General features: G+C 37.7%; 1 protein-coding gene across 1 annotated transcript; it reads right to left on the bottom strand.

The window, feature by feature from the left end:
- Positions 1-16,815: 16,815 nt before the first annotated feature.
- Positions 16,816-17,988, bottom strand: LOC145039248 (uncharacterized). The gene is made up of 2 exons (XM_078987328.1): positions 17,622-17,988; positions 16,816-17,159 (listed from the first exon to the last, which is right to left on the bottom strand). The coding sequence occupies exons 1-2, from the start codon at positions 17,843-17,845 to the stop codon at positions 17,102-17,104; spliced, it is 282 nt and encodes a 93-aa protein (XP_078843454.1). The 5' UTR covers positions 17,846-17,988; the 3' UTR covers positions 16,816-17,101.
- Between the last annotated feature and the right edge of the window lie 352 nt (positions 17,989-18,340).

The following is an 18,340-nucleotide window of genomic DNA, read 5'->3' as shown; positions in this document are numbered from 1 at the left end:
CACCAAGGCTGACCCATTGGTGGGATAACCTGATATTGTTGATATGCTGAGTATGGAATAGATACACATGCTAGTCTTGATATGCTAGTCATGTAGATCAGTAGAACTACCTATGATTATGTGTGCATGATTACCTATTTATGTTTGTTAGTTGTCGGCATATTTGTTGGGTTGAGGTTGTACAGCTTCGTGTTATAGCTAACACACCCTGGAGCATTCCAGATATGAGCTAAGGTACGAGTAAGGCGTGTCGGACTCATACTTAGGGATCAGGTGCATTCCATATACGAGCTCAGGACCTAGTTTGTATGCCAGACTCATACTAAGGGATTGAGGGTATTAGAGAAATACATATATGAGTTGAGGGTCGGGTAGGTCATGATGGACTCGTACTGAGGGCTCAGTAGCACTCCAGATACGAGTTGAGGCCTGGTTGGTATACCAGACTCATATTGAGGGTTGGACATTGGTATTCCAGTTCGATGACTAATTTGGTTGGGAACAAACCATACATAAGTTGTGGGCTCTGGGGAAAGCCTGACTTATGATATGGGTTCAAGAGCAGGCTAGATACGAGTTATGGGACTGATAGGCAAGCCAGACTCATACTGTGGGCTCAAGGTTAATCTTTAAGTTGTGGACCCAGTTTATTTTGTTGTTGTATATGTGCTATTTCTTTGTGTGGTGGTACTTTGGGGGAACTTGCTAAGCTTTGTGCTTATAGTTTTGTTTATGGTTTCAGGTTCTTCAGAAGATTCATGGCAAGGCAAAGGTGTGACCGTACACATCCTTGGTTTTACAACAGATTGGATCTTGGGAGACTCTGATTTTAAATCATGTTTTGGAAACAATGTTTTTGTATACACTTTTGTTAATAAATGAGTTGTTTTGAAAAGTTATATTTTGTTGAAATTTTTGGAATGCTACAAGTTGGTATCAGAACCTTGGTTTGACTGAACTAGAGAAACACTCGAGTAAATCTAGTCTCAAACCAAGGAGAAAGGGTTTTAAAAATGATTTTTTTAGTAAGGGGTTTTAAAAAAATACTTTCAAAGCTGCTTTCAAAATAACCAAGAAAGGATGTGATGTGTACGATTAGTCGAAGCCAGTAAGTTGACCCAAAATTACCACACTGTTCTTTGATATTGTGATATGTTATAGCAACATGCTAGTCATAGGCTAGGGATCTTCAGGAATTGTATGATCATAGGATGCCTGATAGCCTAGGGTTCTTCTTTATATGAATTTGCCATCATTGTTATACTTGCTTAGTGTATGCATCACAGCTGTACATAACTAAGATTCTATATCCGAAGAATATTTGTTTTGGGCTTATTTCCTGTTCTTGTTTGATGAAGGGCTTAGGGTAGGATCATGTATTCGGCTGTCTATAGGATCTAGTGTTATGTACGGATAGCATGCACGAGTGCTGCAGGGTTGGTGGAAGTTTCATGAGTGGGTGTGGTGTATAGTAGGTTAGCGTAAGGAATGATTAGCCACTCTGGGGAGAGTGAGGGCAAGGAGAAGTTGCACCCATGTTACGGGGAGTTTGAGATCGAGGATTTTGTATGATGATCTATCGAATTTTATTGCGTTTTAGTGCCAGTTGGATTCTCTGCTCGAATGTTGCTTGCTTTGTGCTTTTTAGGACCCATGTTGATGAGATGTAACCATCAAATGAATACAATAAATTATATGCTATGAAGGTTAAATAGTTTTAGAATGAAGGATTCGGACCTATTGCGCAACACTTTTTTGAGTCCAACCATTGTAGGGTTGAGCCCTTCAGTCGAAGGATTATTTAAGCTTAGTTGCATGTAATTGTATTCATGAAGTGGTTCAATGACATTGGTAGGGGTCCCTCACAGCTGATGGCAGTGATGGTGTGGGTGAACCCTAGGATAGCCTATGGAGTATTTTTTTTAGTGCGTTTGCTTCGTTGATGAGCAGATTTCAGGAGTATTTTGTGACTAGATAGGTGTGGAAGATAGTATTGGGCCCGTACTAATGGTGTGGGTGAACCCTAGAATACCTGAGATGATTCTTGAAAAAAATATAGATAGGTGTGGAAGATAGTATTGGGCCCGTACTAATGGAAGCATAGGATCCATACTCGAATCAAGTAAAGTTTTGAGGATTCTAAGGGTTGGTCGGGGAAGATAGCATTGTTGGATACCATGATTCACGATTGTAACGCCCCGATTCTCAGGTATGGAATTAAATGAAATTTTATTTGGTTAAAAGTTCTACTTGACGAGTTGGTTGCCCTACTCGTCGAGTAGCAACGAGGTGGGATCGCGCATTTAGTGGTCTACTCGACGAGTAGGAGCTGGCAGATGAAACCCTAAATTTCGGGGTATTTCACCGTATTTAAAGGATCATTGGCCTTCCCCAGCCTCCCCTTCACTGCTTCTTGTCCATCTAAATCCCTAATCGCATGTGTGTGCTCATTTGGTGCATTCTTAAGCTTGGAGGAGGATTTTCTTGGAGAAAGGAGCTTGGAGATCAAGCATTTAGAAGCAAGGAGCTTGAAGGACCTGAAATCTATTGTATTTAGCATCTTCTGGAAGGTATAAATCGTTACCCTAACCTCATTTCATTCTAGTTCCCTTCTTTGGACAAATTCTAGGCTTTACATAGTATGATTGGAAGTTATTCTTGTTTGCAATCTTGAATCTGAAGTTCTAACTTCAGAACTGAGCTCCTTTGGGCTTCTTAGTACATAAAGTTTCCAGCTTGTGCATGAATGAGACTCTCCCAAGGTGTAAAGCTCCATTGGAAGCATAGATTGGTCATTTAGGGCCTTTAGAACCTTGCCGGTGTGTAAAGTTTGCAACTTTACGTGTTAAACATGCCTTAGAAGCTTGGATCTGTAATCTGGAGCCTTGTCATGGCTTAAAAAGCGTCTGCATGGATGAAGGTCTGCAAGGACTCGAAGAGTTGGATAAACAACTCGGCGATTCCGTTGAAGTTTGCATTGAACTCGGCGAGTCGTTAGAAGACTCGGCGAGTCGACTAGGGTTCTCTCGATTCTTGGGCACGTATGAGCTCGACGAGTTAAAGGAGAACTCGATGATCCAATCAAGGATTTCAAGACTTCTCAAGTTTAGGAAGGACTCGACGAGTCGGTGAGCTGCACTCCACGAGTTGAGTCAACATGGACTGTTGACTTTGACTGTGGATGTTGACTTTGACCAAGATTTGACCAGTTGACTTCTGAGGGTATTCTGGTAATTTGGAGACTTATGAAAAAGGGTTTTATGGTATTTGTAGGTAGTGAAGTTCGTGTTGGTGATCCGGGAGTTGAAGCTTTCTAGTTTCAAACGTCAGTTGCGAGGTGAGTTCTCCTCACTTCTAAGGCACCAATGTCGACCCTAATTAGATTGGTATCCGAGTTTATTGCATGTTATGCTTATTGATTTACATCCTAGTAGTTAGGATGGTGATATGCTTAGTGACCTGGTTAGGTCGATATCCTGGAATATAGGATGATGCTATGTTAGTGACCGGTTAGGTCGGTATCCTGGTTATATGATGTTGCTATGCTATTTGATCTATTAGATCGGTTGACTGTTATATATGCTAGCGTATGATATGTATGTGCACATTTTTGTTTGATTGGGGGTTGGGTTGAGGCGGTCCTGCTTTGTGCAGAAGGCCAACATACCCAGGGCGATCCGGATAGACTACAGACCCCGAAGGGTATGTTAGTCAGATCGATGGCTCGGCGAGCGGTCCGGATAGGCTGAAGGCCCAACGAGGCGGTCCAGACGTGTCGAAGGCTCGAAGAGCGGCCCAGATAGACTGAAGGCCTGCGAAGCTGTCCATTCAGGCTGAAGGCTCATCATACGTGTTGTTTTGTATATGCTATTATGATATGAGTATGGTTTTATGAGGTTGGTATTTTGGGGGAATTCACTAAGCTCTCGGGCTTACAGTTTTAGTTTATTGTTTCAGGTACATCAGGGGATTGCGGCAAGGCGAAGGCGTGATCGTACAACTACTCATGTTTTATCTATGTTTCTGGGAAAAACTCTTATATTATACATTTGAAAACAAAGTTGTAATGATTTTTAATGGTTTGAAATGCTTTAAAAATTTTAAATTGGTTTTGAATTTTTGGGTGTTACAAGTTGGTATCAGCGCCTTGGTTTGAGTGAATTGGAGGAACACTCGTGTGAATCCAGTCTCAAATCAGGGAAAGATTTTAAAATGATTTCCAAAATGGTTTTCAAAGGACAAAGGAGGATGCAGTGTACGATCAGCCGGAGCTCGCGGATAAACCCCAAAATACCATCCAGTATTTGATATTGTGATATGTTAGAACAGCATGCTAGTACTAGGCTAGGGATCTTCAGGAATTGCATGATAAAATTTCCTGACTTCATGATGCCTGCTAGCCTAGGGTTTTCCTTATATGAAATTGACATCATTACTATAGTTACTTGTGTATGTATGACGGTCATACGTAATTAAGATCTTATAGCCTGAGAATGTTTGATTTGGCCTTATGTTCTGTTCTTGTCTGATTGGGAGCTTAAGGTGGGATTGGATATTTGAAAGTCTATAGGGTCTAACATTATGTATGGCTAGCACACACTAATGTTGTAGGGTTGGTGAAAGTTTCATGGGTGGATAGGTTGTTTGGGATGAGTCCACCGACTTCGAGGCATTTAGCCTTCCTTTAGGAGTGAGGCTTCAGTGCTCGATATGATTATGTGTATTGTTAGGGCGTTGTGATGATATTTGGGACAAATATGGGTAGGTGTGAAAGGTGGTATGTGTGACAACCCAAAATCTTCATTCGGACAAAATCTAAAGTCAATCACTTCAATTAAAATTCAATTACATTTCTAATAATTGTTAGCCAATTTAAAAGTCCATTTGAGTGTTTTTAGTGTTTATTCTTCAAACGAACGAAAGAAAGGAAGTACCGTCTTGGGTCTTGAAGTAGCAAACCCACCCAATACACCCTAATAAAGAGTTCACGGCCAAACATTTGGAGTTTGGGCCGTAAACTCTCCCATGGCCGTGACTTCATGCCTTAGGCATGAGTTTACTCCCCAAACTCCTCATTTCTCACTTCCACTCTCAAGAACACTCCCCATTCTCTCTCAAATATCATCCCGTTCTTCACCCGATCTCCTAAAAACGTAAGTGTTTCTCGACTTGATTTGTTGTTATAACCTAACATCTAGTAGTTATACATCATTTCATCCATTCCTATTTGATTTTTACTTAGATCTTCAAGTGTTCTTCAAAACACCAAGAACACACACTAGTGTTCTTGGACCTTAAACACCAAATCAAACTTATATCTTGCAAGTACACTTACCCGAGCTTCTTGTGTGCTTAATATGAACTTGATAACACTTGAAAATCATCAAGAATCATAAGAACAAAGGAGTTTACGGCCAAGGATGTTCTTGGGCTGTAAACCCCTCTTAAGGTGGTTAAATGGACCCTAGTCCCTTCCTAAGCCTTGGATGCCAACCTTGATCCTTCCTAGAAGTGTTTAAGACCTTAAACAACAATCAAAACAAGTCCCCATAAGTGTTTACGACCATAAGCACATAAAGATATGGTCCTTTGGCCATAAACTCTACAAAGTAGTCTTAATGTGCCCCTAACGCTTTCCTAAGGGTTGGACTTGATCATTGGATGTGCAATCATGACTTATAAGACCTCAAAACACAAAATGGAACTTAGTACCATGAGTTTACGACCATAAACTCACGGGGAAATGGTCATGGGCCGTAAACTCCATAAGGACTGGTCCTTCGACCATAAACTCCAATGTTATGCCATACAACCCTTAGATGCAACCCTTTGGTACCTATAGCACTTAAATCAAAGTGTTTCTCTGTCCTAGGGTGTCTTAACTTGATTGATTATTTGTTAAATGACTAATTAGATACATATATGTTTATTATATGATAACTAGCATCATTGTGTGTGTTCAAGTCTTCACTTGACACTTAGCACCTTGTCCGACACTTCTGTACAAACCACTCACTACAGGTTAGTTCATACCCCTTAATTAACCTTTGAAATGCTTTTAAATGTTTTTAAATGCTTTATGGGGGGATACAAGTTGAACCATGTTAGTTATTAGATCAATCACATTTGATTAATAACTAGCATACAAATGGATTTTTCATACTTTAAACTATTTTACCAAACAAATGACTTCAAACTATTTATCAAACTATTTTACATGTCAAACTCTTTATCAAATTCATTTTTGTATACTAAACCTTTGTTTTACAGTTTTCAAACTTATATATTGTTAAAACCATGTCTACTACATATATAGTTATACAAATAAGGTTTGAAGGACTTAGGAGAGATAACCCACTTTACTTCCTGTCCTTGTTTGGTTGTGGTCTTAAAGTACCCGGTTGTTTGTCCGAGTGTCGTTGAATCCTTAGTTATATATTATGTATATATGTATAGATATAAAGACTTTTATCTCAGTTTAGTACATTCAGTCATACAAACAAGACTACTAATAAACTATAATAGGTATAGTTTAGAGTTATACTACTTACTACTTCTAGTCCAATGAAGCATACAAGACTCATCTTATATTTTGATTCATATTTTGGTATCTTATATACTACAGAACACACTTGTATTAAAATTATTTAATTTAATGCAATGGATGATGTTGTTTACTTGTTTACTATTATAATGTGTTGTGATACTATACATGACGTCCTCCGCCCCAGAACGTTTCCGTCGTTCTCGGTTTTGGGGTGTGACAGTATGGGCCCGTACTACTGAAAGCACAGGACCCATATGCGTAGCAAGGAAGTCACAACCCCTAGGGTTTTGTCAAGAGTTGGTTCCTAGTTATTTGTATGAATTATCTGATACCTTGTGTTATGTTTCAGAATGGTGATGACCAGGCGCTTTATGACTGGATCCGGTTCGGGATCAGGATCAGGAGAGGGAGAGGGCGGATAGGGGTGCCGACAGCGCCCGAGATTATCAACCAGATAAGGCCATATGAGATGGATGACATGATCTGAGAGATCCTGCACAATGAGGTTGCTGCGTTGTTCAGGGCCGAATTACCGGAAATGTTCGGGTCTATTAAGACCGCTATGGTGGAGTATTTCGATGATCATTACGAAACCCTCACTGAGGTGGCTACCGAAGCAGCTTCAGCAGCTGTAACTGCGGTAGTGTTGGGAGCCGGTTGGGCTTTTCAGTATTGGTACTTCGACAACACAAATCCCCTTACTTTTGATGGGGCTCAGGACCCCATCAAATCCATAAGGTGGTTGTCTGACGTGGAAGGGTGTTTCTTCACATGCTTATGTCCTGTTGACTAGAGGGTCAGATGTAATCTGAACTTGCTAAGGTCCGGGGCAAAGGACTGGTGGAGGTTGGTGACTGGGTCGTATTCAGACGAGCAGAGGGCTGTTGTGTCATGGGAGCGGTTCCAGGATATGTTCCGCGCTCGCTACATTCCTCGAGTCGAGTGGGACTGGTTAGCTCAATAGTTCTTGGAGCTGAATCAGGATCGGGAGAAGGTGAAGGAGATCACTTGTATGTTCACTGAGAGGGCGATGTTCTGCCCGGAGTTTGCTTCTGAGCAAGCTCAGATGACCCGTTATCTGAGCATACTCAAGACAGATATTCAACAGTTTGTGGCAACTCTGCGATGTGATACACTTTTGGAGTTACAGGAGGCCGCCAGGCGGCGGGAGCTTGAGATTGAGTTGCAGCTGAGAGAGCAAGTTCGGGCTCTGGCACAGGCATAGCCGGCGCCAAAGCGGTCTAAGACCGCTGATTCTAGGGTTGGGATCCAGCAGGGCCGCACTTGTGGAGAGTGCGGCAAGGGTCATTCGGGATCCTGTCGAGCGAGTAGTGGGTGCCACAAGTGCAGTAGGGAGGGGCACTATGCGACGAACTGTCACCAGTCTGCCCCTGCATCGAATATGAGGATATGCTATCATTATCATCAAGTTGGTCCGGTGAAGACCATGTGTCCGCAGCTCACAGCCAAGCCGATGCAGGCTCCAGCACCGGCTACATTAAGGATTACTGATGGGAGGCCAGTAAGGGCAGAGCCTCCGAAGGCTCAGGGGTGTGCCTTCCAACTTACCGCAGCGGAGGCCAGGACAACACAAGATGTGGTTGTGGGTATGTTTCTATCCTTTATCTCATTTATTACATGTGTTTTATGCTTATCAGTTGTACCTGTGGTTAGGTACGTTCTTAGTGAATTCCTTGCCTGCTTTGGTTTTATTTGACTTGGGGGCGAGTCGGTCTTTCGTATGTCAGACTTTCAGTAGGAAGTTTGGTGTGCCAGTGGGTGAGCTAGAGTGTCCATTACGAGTCTCTATCGCCAACGAACACGGAGTTTCTGCTTCTTCGGTCTATCCAGGGTGCGAGTTGGAGATCTTCGGAGTTCCCTTTCCGTTTGATTTGATATCGATTCCCATGGGGGGAGTGTGCGTAATCGTAAGGATGGATTGGCTTAGCCATTTCAGTGCCATGATAGATTGCGAGGGTCAGCGAGTTATAGTTCAAACCTCAAGTGGGGGAGAACTAATTGTATATGGCGAGGGCACCAAAGTGGGATCAGGGTTTAGTTCAGCTGTCAGGGCTCGGCAGTACATTCAGCATGGGTGTGCGGGATATTTAGCATATGTGGTGGATACGCGGGTTAGGGATCAGACTCCAGTTTCAGAGGTTCCGGTGGTCAGGGAGTTTGCTGATGTGTTCCCAGAGGAGTTACCTGGAGTGCCTCCGGAGAGTCAGGTCGAGTTCAGGATCGACTTAGTGTTAGGTGCGACCCCTATCGCCAAGGCGCCGTACCGATTGGCACCACCAGAGATGCGGGAGTTGTCATCACAGCTGCAGGAGCTGCTGCGAAAGCAGTTCATTCGTCCGAGCAGTTCTCCATGGGGAGAGCCGATACTCTTCGTCAGGAAGAAGGACGGTTCACACACGATGTGCATTGATTACCGGGAATTGAACAAGTTAACAGTGAAGAACCGTTATCCACTTCCGAGGATAGATGATCTTTTTGATCATTTACAGGGTGCATCTTGGTTTTCCAAGATCGATTTGAGATTCGGATATCACCAGATCAGGGTGAGGGAGGGAGACGTGGAGAAGACCGCGTTTCGGACTCGTTATGGTCATTACGAGTTCGTGGTGATGCCGTTTAGGCTCACCAATGCACCAGCGGTATTCATAGTCCTGATGAATCGGGTCTGCAAACCGATGTTGGATCGATCGGTCATCATGTTCATAAATGATATCTTGGTGTATTCCAAGACTCGAGAGCAGCACGCGGAGCATTTGCGAGAGTTATTGGGAGTTTTGAGGCGAGAACGACTTTATGCCAAGTTCTCAAAATGTAAGTTTTGGTTACGAGAGGTCCAGTTCCTGGGACACGTCGTTAACCAGAATGAGATTTTGGTCAACCCGGCCAAAATCGAGGCAGTCATGCGGTGGGAGGTTCCAAAATCTCCCTCAAACACCAGGAGCTTTTTAGGATTGGCAAGGTACTACCAGAGATTGATTCAGGATTTCTCAAAGATTGCGGTACCCCTCACTCGTCTGACGAGGTAGATAGGGCCATAGTTTAGCCAATGATTATTAACTGGTCTACAAAGGCTTATATAAGGATTATATGATGCCCAAAACATATTACAAATGACATCAATTATTTTTACATCGAAATAGACCACACTACCCTTATCCCCTAGACTATAAATTCTTATCCTTCTAGAAAAGGCAAAATAACATTTATCCACGTCAAGGAATGTGAGCATCAGCATTAACTGGATCAACTTCTTCATACAAAACATTTGGTTCTTCAAACTTCAAGCCAACCAAAACCCATATAATAACCAGCAAACCCAAAAAAAACAAATGATCAACAAATGACCATTTTACCCTTGATTTAAAAAGTACATATACTCTTAAAACTAACAATGGTTGACTGTTTAGGATCATAAACAACCTACTCATTGAATTTACAAGGACTTTCTTTATGCTCATATTCAACCAAACTACCACAAGGCACCATAATATCACCCTTCCAAACAAAATGCTCTTTTTCATTGTTTTTCTCGCTTCCTAAACCCTTCACTCATGTCTTTTTCTCCTCTAAAGACTACGTGTTTGTCATATATGGGACCTCCTATACAATACTAACAAAATAATTCAATAAATGAACAACAATGATCAAGATAGCAAAGAACAAAGTAAAAGAAAAACATGGTGCAACTATAAGAGATATATCATCGAACACACGTAATAGGCATTAATATTTAGATTTAGAGAGAACTTACCTTGAACATCAATTTCTCCATGTAACGGGCATCAATATTATTTTGAACTTCACTTCTTCACCCACAACTAAAACATAAAATCCTGAAAAGATAAACAAAAAAAGAGAACTTTTATCCGCATTGATCTAAGAAAATAACAAAATCATAGCCAACTACAATATTACTAATCTACATGTGTAGAAAACGGTTGTTGAGAATCAATGTTGCAGAAGAAGATCCGATGAAACGGGAGAATATGTCAAACCCGTTAACCGCTTCCATATTACGACGTTGTCCAGATTATCTACACAAATAATACATCTTCACATAAAAATTTAAAACCCAAGAAGACAAACACGATCTACTTTTAATAGATAAATGAAGAGGTGAGCAGAGATTGTGGGACTGGAGACCAGAGCGGGTAACATTAGCCTCACTACCATTAAGTCACGGATCGAAGGAAATCACGGCAGGGATAGATAAGGGTATTCAACATTTCAAAATTGAATTCCATAATAACCAGCTTAATTCAAACCATCCAAGGCGATCAAGAACCGAGAGATAGGAGCCAAGATACAAAAATAATGATTAAAAATCGCTGATAAGTGTTGAATTTTGATAAGCTTTAAAGATTCAAATTTGAAATCTGTAAATTCCTTAAAACCTGGAATCCGTTAAATCTTGACCAAATGTCTCAAGGGTATATTTGGTAGTTTACTTTAAAAAAAATATAGGCTGAGGAGATGCCACATGTCAAAAAAGGACTCTTTTATTAGATAGGAGATACAAAAATCTTCAATTTTTAAAAGTTCTTTTCATAGTTCACTGGTAATATCTTATACAAACATATCCTTGAACATGAACTCAATGCGTAAAGCCAAGAACCATACATTTTATTGAGCTAAAAACATACATTTACAATCCACAGATGTAAAAAAGCAAGATTTATGACTGAAAAGATAAATGGATCAATTGTGAAGGAAACATTTGTTACCTCATTGAGTAATTTCATCGAACACTTGGTGTTCGATTGAAAGCCAATGAATCTTCTCGAACCGTTTCCTAATATTTAAACCATTTTGAGAACAATCGTAGAGGATTCTTATGGTGTGCAAGATAGGTCCAATGGAAAAAAACATTTCTATGCATTTCTTTCGGTGCATCAAAACCCACAGAAAAAAGGAAAATGGAGAAAAGTTTGGAGAATGTTCAAAAAATTGCATAAACTACAAAATGAAACCTGATCTTCATTTCCCTGTGGTTGAAGCAAGGCAAGAGAACACACAATTTTGAGTAAACAACTGAAATTATAAGTGTAATACGAATCTCCACTTGTAATAAACTGAGATTTAAACATATAGAGAGAAACATATATCAATACAACAATTGGAGATGACGAAGGTGGTAGAAGTAGGTGGAGCGATGTAGAAAGGATTTGTGAAACTTTGAGCGGGTACTAATAGGCACAAAGGGCATTATCGGAACTTCACTTGGAAACTTTGAGCGGGAAAAGTAGCTTGGGAGGGGCTTAGCAACTGCCACGTGGCATAATTGTACTGTTTTACTATAATAAAGGATAAGAAGTTTATGGATGATAAGAAAATATTATGTAATATAACGATTTATATGTTAATTATATGACATTACGGAATATTGCTATGAGCCTTATAGATACTCTTAGGATTGTTCTAATACTGACTTTGGGATAGTGACTTACTTATAAACTTATAAAAAGTTTATGGATAATAAGAAAATATTATAAAATATAATGATTTATATGTTAATTATCTTGACATTAGGTAGTAGTTTTGATGTTTATCAATGCATTAGTTGGTATATACTATTGTTCTCAACAAAATGGGAACATAGTTATTTTTATCAATCAACACAGCTAGTCAAACACATAATCAAACGATATGATTTTAGAAAATTGTAGATCCAATTAGACTTTAGACCCAGGGAACACCGCCCCTTTTAACGCCCCGCTTTATGTTGTGGAGATGACAACACATTGCAACCCCATTCACTTCCTTCTTTCTATGTTACACAGCTAGAAAAATGGATTAAAACTCAAACACATTTCCACTAAACCCACACCCAAACACCCCCCCCCCCCCCATAGGATTCATTCAATACAAGTCTTATTTTAACTTACTTAACACTAAAAATTCATTTCAATTTTCATACCAACAAAACTATTTCAACCCTGTCTCCTCCGATGCAATTTCCTTCACCGCCATATTTCTAATAAAATGATTTATGAGCAACAACCAAATTTCCAACAAAGCCTTTTGGTTTATCATCTTCCATACCAAATCTCCAAACACAACCAACTCGAAGCCAATAACCACCACCCATACAACCATCGGTAGAAATTTTTGACGAAACTCAAGTGAAACAAATTGAATGTAGTAGGAACATGATATGAAAAGGCAAACGGAAAACCAAAGACACCCAAAGTAGTCCATAATGGTGGATGGTAGAGGAGGAAATTTGTGTTAGCGGAATCGTGGTGTGTGACATAACAAAAAAACATTGAAGGAAATGGTATGAAGAAAAATGCTTTTTGAAAGAGGCGTTCCAAAAGTTTCATGCTAAGCTAAAGAAAAGTCTATACTACAACACTGATGCCTTAAGTGGTAAATGGCGAGAAATAAACAGGTGGTGTACCAAATTCAACACGATATACAATAAGCTTTATCCGGAAAAAGAAAACAGTAACACAAACTTTGATTTTTTAAACCCATATAGGCGCAATATAAATTGGAGATGAGCCATGTTTTCAATTTTGAGAAACTATGGAAGATTATGAGAAAAGATCCAAAATGGACTTACGGTGCAACGTCGTCGGAAACACGATCGAAGATGTCATGAAATCCGAGTTTGGTCGATGTATCTGATGCATGAACTCACATCGACCTTAACGTCTATGTTTCTGATGCATGAACTCACATCGACCTTAACGTCGAGACAGATGAAATTTTGGATGACATTATAGAGGTTTCCCTTCATCGGTGACCAATAGGAAGGGACAATGTGAAGCGAGCGGATAAACATATGGAGGATAGTGAAAGGAAATTGAAGCACATGACGGAAATATAAGAGAAGTTCAAGTAGCACATAATATTCAACAAGAGAAAGATGTATTGAGACGTGAGCACTTAAAAATTCTTCGATGACAAGAAGGGGTTGAACATGAACGACGGAAGAGAGAAGAAGCACTCCAACACCAACATAAACTCCTCAATGACCTGACAATTCTAAGAGCGAGCACCGAAAATTCTAAACTTTTGCTATCGGTGAAGTCAAAGATTCGAGAAAAAAGATTATGAGCAAATTTTAAATTAGTTATTGTTAGTATATTTTTTATTTATAGTAACTTTTTTGGTATCTTGTAATATCTTTATTTTCAATGAAAATATAATGTTTTTGTTTAAATGTTATGTTTTATAAAATTATATTTTAGAAAATTATTTTGTTTATTTATTAAAATACGAAAAAAAAAATGACATAAAAATTAAAATGGTGTGGCATGTGTTGACAATTTCCTAATTATAAGAAAGTGGTGTTAAGAATGATATAACAGAAGATGTGATAAAAAAAAAGGGATAATGATTTGAAAGGGTAACGAACTTTCAATTTTTATCACATTTAGTCACTAAACTTTTTTTCGTTATCTATTTGTCATTGAACTATAGAAACTGTTCACATTTTACCCTTATGATCGGCTGTTACCGGTCATAAGGGTAAAATGTGAACAATTTCAATAGTTTAGTGGTAAATAGATAACGAAAAAAAGTTTAGTGACTAAATGTGAACAAAATCGAAAGTTTGTTTCCCTCTAAAAAGTTCAATGACTAAATGTGAACAAACTTCCTATTGTATTATGTTTTAGCAAAATTATTTATTTTTGTTTAATTGTTGCAACATTTGTTGATGAAGAAATCTATGAAATAGAAAAACAAAATGCAACATCCGGATTTACAGGTATCATAATTTAAGTATTTTTCTTTTGAGTTAAGAAGAGAGACTCGGCGAGTTGACGCCTCAGCTCGTCGAGTAAGGTCGCGACTGATGACTCGGATTAATGAATGGACTCGACAAGTCGGTGAGGCGACTCGATGAGTCTGCACTGTTGGCAGAAACCGTAAATCTTTAGGCCCGAGCCATATTTAAAGGCACTTATGGCCTTCAATTGCCACTACCTTTCCTATAAGTGAGAACCCTAGCGAGCTTGAGTGTGTAGAGTGAGAGGAAGATCTATCTTGAGCTTTTTGGTGTGATAGATCTGGACTCTTGTATGTTCAGAGAGCCGAGAATATGAAGCTTTAGTAGAGTAAACTTTGGGGTTCGAAGTTAGGAAGCATTTATGGGATTTGTATGGTAGATATAGTCACTTTCATCTTACATATAGATATGAAATATTTTATATAAATTACGTGTTATATGTGCATATTATTTGAATACTTGTTGTCTATGCTGGATGAACGATTTTATACATGTTTTAAAAGATTTAAACGGTATATTTATTTTATATCTACAAATATGTTGCGGACGAAACATGGATAGATAAAATAGTTAGTGTGTGATGAAATAAAATGATGAGAGATATGTGATGATAGAAAGGTGATGATAATTAGGTATATACATGATGATGAATATGTGATGTAGGATGAAAGGAGATACCATAACCTTAACCAACAATGTGACGATGTAGTCATCTACCAGAGTATAGATGGCGACCACAGACTATTCTAGATAACACAGTGGAAACACCAGCAAACCCATAACCTGTAGGTGATGAATTACAAGTTCAGGCGATGTTGTAACTACGTATTCATGTGATGATACTCTAACCCCTTACTATGAATTACGAGTTCAGACGATGTTGTAACTACATATTCATAGGATGTCACAAATTTCGCATGTCAAACCATTGGTCATAATTCACATCAGTGAGAATGGTTCATTTTTTTGTAAAACCAAAATCAGATTGGAAATTTTGATTTTTTATTTTGGAAAATGTTAAACCATTGGTTTTGTATTTCGGTTTTGGTTTTTTGTTTTTTTTTTTTAAATATATTTTCAGGGTTTTTTTTTTTTTTTTTTTTTATTTCATAGATTTCTTCATCAACAAATGTTGCTACAATTTAATAAAAATAAATAATTTGCTAAAACATAATACAAGAGGAAGCTTGTTCACATTTAGTCATTGAACTTTTTAGAGGGAAACAAACTTTCGATTTTGTTCATATTTAGTCACTAAACTTTTTTCGTTATCTATTTGCCATTGAACTATTGAAACTGTTAACATTTTACCCTTATGACCGGCAACAGCCGGTCATAAGGGTAAAATGTGAACAGTTTCAATAGTTCAATGACAAATAGATAACGAAAAAAAATTTAGTGACAAAAATCGAAAGTTTGTTACCCTTTCAAGTCATTATCCAAAAAAAAATAATATGAGAATTGATTTATACTCACTAATCTAATACCTAATTCCAAACTTTTTATTTAAATCTTAAATTGTACATCTTAAATATTTCAGTAACACTCGGTTGTAGAATTAAATACCTTAAACCTACTCCTATTAAATAATTTAACATAGATTTCAGACTTAATACTCAAAATTTCTAGCCCCAAACAACACATATTACTAATTGGGTTTCTTGAATGAGGAAAAGGACAATATAGACATAAATAGATATTTTCTTCATATTCATAATCTATTAGCATATCTTTTTTTGAACGGCCAATATTATTAAAAACAACTATCAAGTAGCTAGATAATTACAACGAAGCAACAACTAAGTTGGAATTGATAACGACAAATCCCATAACATTTTACATTTTTTATGCCTATTACAAAATCCAAATAAAAAAAACGAGCAATGTCATAAAAATTCTCATTCTTTTTGGGTTTCTCCTTAGCTAAAATAACATTATTCCGAAAACTCCAAAGATGCCAAATAGCCCTAAAAAACTGCTTCAAGAACCTGCCTTTGAACAACGATTAAGTTGATACTATAGACCCAAACAAACAACAAAGCAACACCTTGAAAAATAAGTAATACATAAATAAGGAAGTCGTTCCATAAATAAGGAGGCGTTTTATGTGTCCTTCAAAAAATAATAAGTAAATACTAATTAACTAAAATAAAACAATTAATTATAACAAAACCAACTATTGAAGATGAACATATAATATTTGAATGTAGTTTCACCTGTTAAAAATGTGATAACTAGATAGGGAAACGCAACCTAAATACCTTTTCACTCGCAAATAAAACAATATTTTTTTCTTTGAAATACATCACTTTGAATTTGATATTGATGACAAAATTAAAATTCAAGACTTTAAACTTTTGAACAAAAGTACAAAAAATATGGAGTGGCATAATATTAAAAAACCTTGATGACATTTGAGTTTATACTTTAAACGATTATATTTCAAAAGTCATATTTGATTCCTACATGGCATCCACATTGGCAAATTTTAATCACACTACACGCCACATACGCAACAAAACCACTTTAACATATTATAGAATGTTACAATAAGCGAATAAAACTGAAATTATTGTTTACACTGTTAGAACTTTCACGACTTAAAAATTACTGTATACAAGTAAGTTTGATGCCATATCTAAATTCCAAATAAAGGACACAATAATTTGGCTCCATATCAAATACATTATCAATATAATATCATAATTCAATCAACAACTCTTTAATTCGACAAAATCCCTCCAAGATTAGTCGAATGGTATATCTAGCCATGATTGTTGGCTGCATGTAAAAGTCTACATTATGTTACATATGCAAGAATCCGACTCATCATCTTCAGAATCACTAACCTCACTGAAAACACAAAAAAAAAAAATATCAAAGAATACAAAATTAGTTTCAATGGGAGTCTAATAAAAATCTCTAAATCAAAATGGCTAAAATCATTTGCACCTCACAAGACACTAATTACATTACATTATGCACATCCGAAGAACAATTTCATTAAGATAAAAAACGTAACACCGATCTAATCAATAACATAGCCACGTGTGCAAAAAAAAAAAAAAAAAAAAAAAAAAAAAAAACGTAACTTTAAGCAATAGGAATTGTCTTAATAACGCAAGAACTAAAACATATGATCAAGAACAATAATGGCTTAATAAGATCTAACTATAAACCTAACCAAATCCAAGAAGAGAACTTTATGTATATATCATACAAATCTCGATTTGTTCTTATATTCCACAAATTATAAATTCATTGATAAAATTGTAAGGAATTTGATGAAGCGATTTAGGGAGAAGTTGCATTTACCTTGGTTGATATTCCAAAACTTCTGTAAGATCATGTCCATTCCTATCATTCCACTGCACTTTTCTGTGTTTCTTCACTGATTTTTTGGATAAGCCGCCTTTTTTAGGCAATAAAAGTTTCTTCGATTCATCTTCTTCATCTTTTTCTGCTTTTTCTCCATTCATTCCATCTCGTTCTTGATTTCCGTTTTCCATAAGCTTCGATTCAACTCCGGATTTGTCCATTTACATATAAACAATGTATGCCGAATCGGAAACTAAGAAAACTTCAATTCAACTCCAGAAACATCGCAAATCTGAATCCAGTTGCTGAAATCAAAAGACTCAGGGTTTCAGATTGAAACTTGAGTAAGTTGCAAGATTTATGATGACGAAATACGAATCGGTCTTGATTACTCAAAGGGTCAACGTCAATTTATCGAGGAAGAGAGCATTGAAGAAACCCACAATTATTCGAATTAAATTGTACCCAAAACGGCAACATCAAGAAGTCTAACAGATTTCAACAACAACATGAAAGTTTGACTCTTTCAATCAAACCCAGAAAGTATAAAGTATGAAAGACGAAACGAATCTAGGGTTAACACGCAAATAAGGAAAGAAGAAGAAGAAGAAGAAGAAGAAGAAGAAGTTAAAATCAAGAATGGGGGAGTTGTAAAAGAGAGTTTGAGAGAATTTATGCAGAAACCCTAGAGATCAGAAAGCATGAAGGATTTGGGG

The sequence above is a fragment of the Lactuca saligna genome, chromosome 1, assembly GCF_052625555.1.
Source record: "Lactuca saligna cultivar CGN05327 chromosome 1, ASM5262555v1, whole genome shotgun sequence".
Classification (NCBI taxonomy): Eukaryota; Viridiplantae; Streptophyta; class Magnoliopsida; order Asterales; family Asteraceae; genus Lactuca; species Lactuca saligna.
The sequence above is the reverse complement of the archived record's forward strand: the minus strand, read 5'-3'. Positions and strand labels throughout refer to the sequence as shown.

Excerpts from the sequence above, each read along its gene's own strand:
- LOC145039248 (XM_078987328.1), bottom strand. The coding sequence starts at position 17,845 with ATGGACAAATCCGGAGTTGAATCGAAGCTTATGGAAAACGGAAATCAA. Across the intron at positions 17,160-17,621 it reads GTTTTGGAATATCAACCAAG|TGAGGTTAGTGATTCTGAAG; the intron begins GTAAATGCAACT and ends TTGTGTTTTCAG.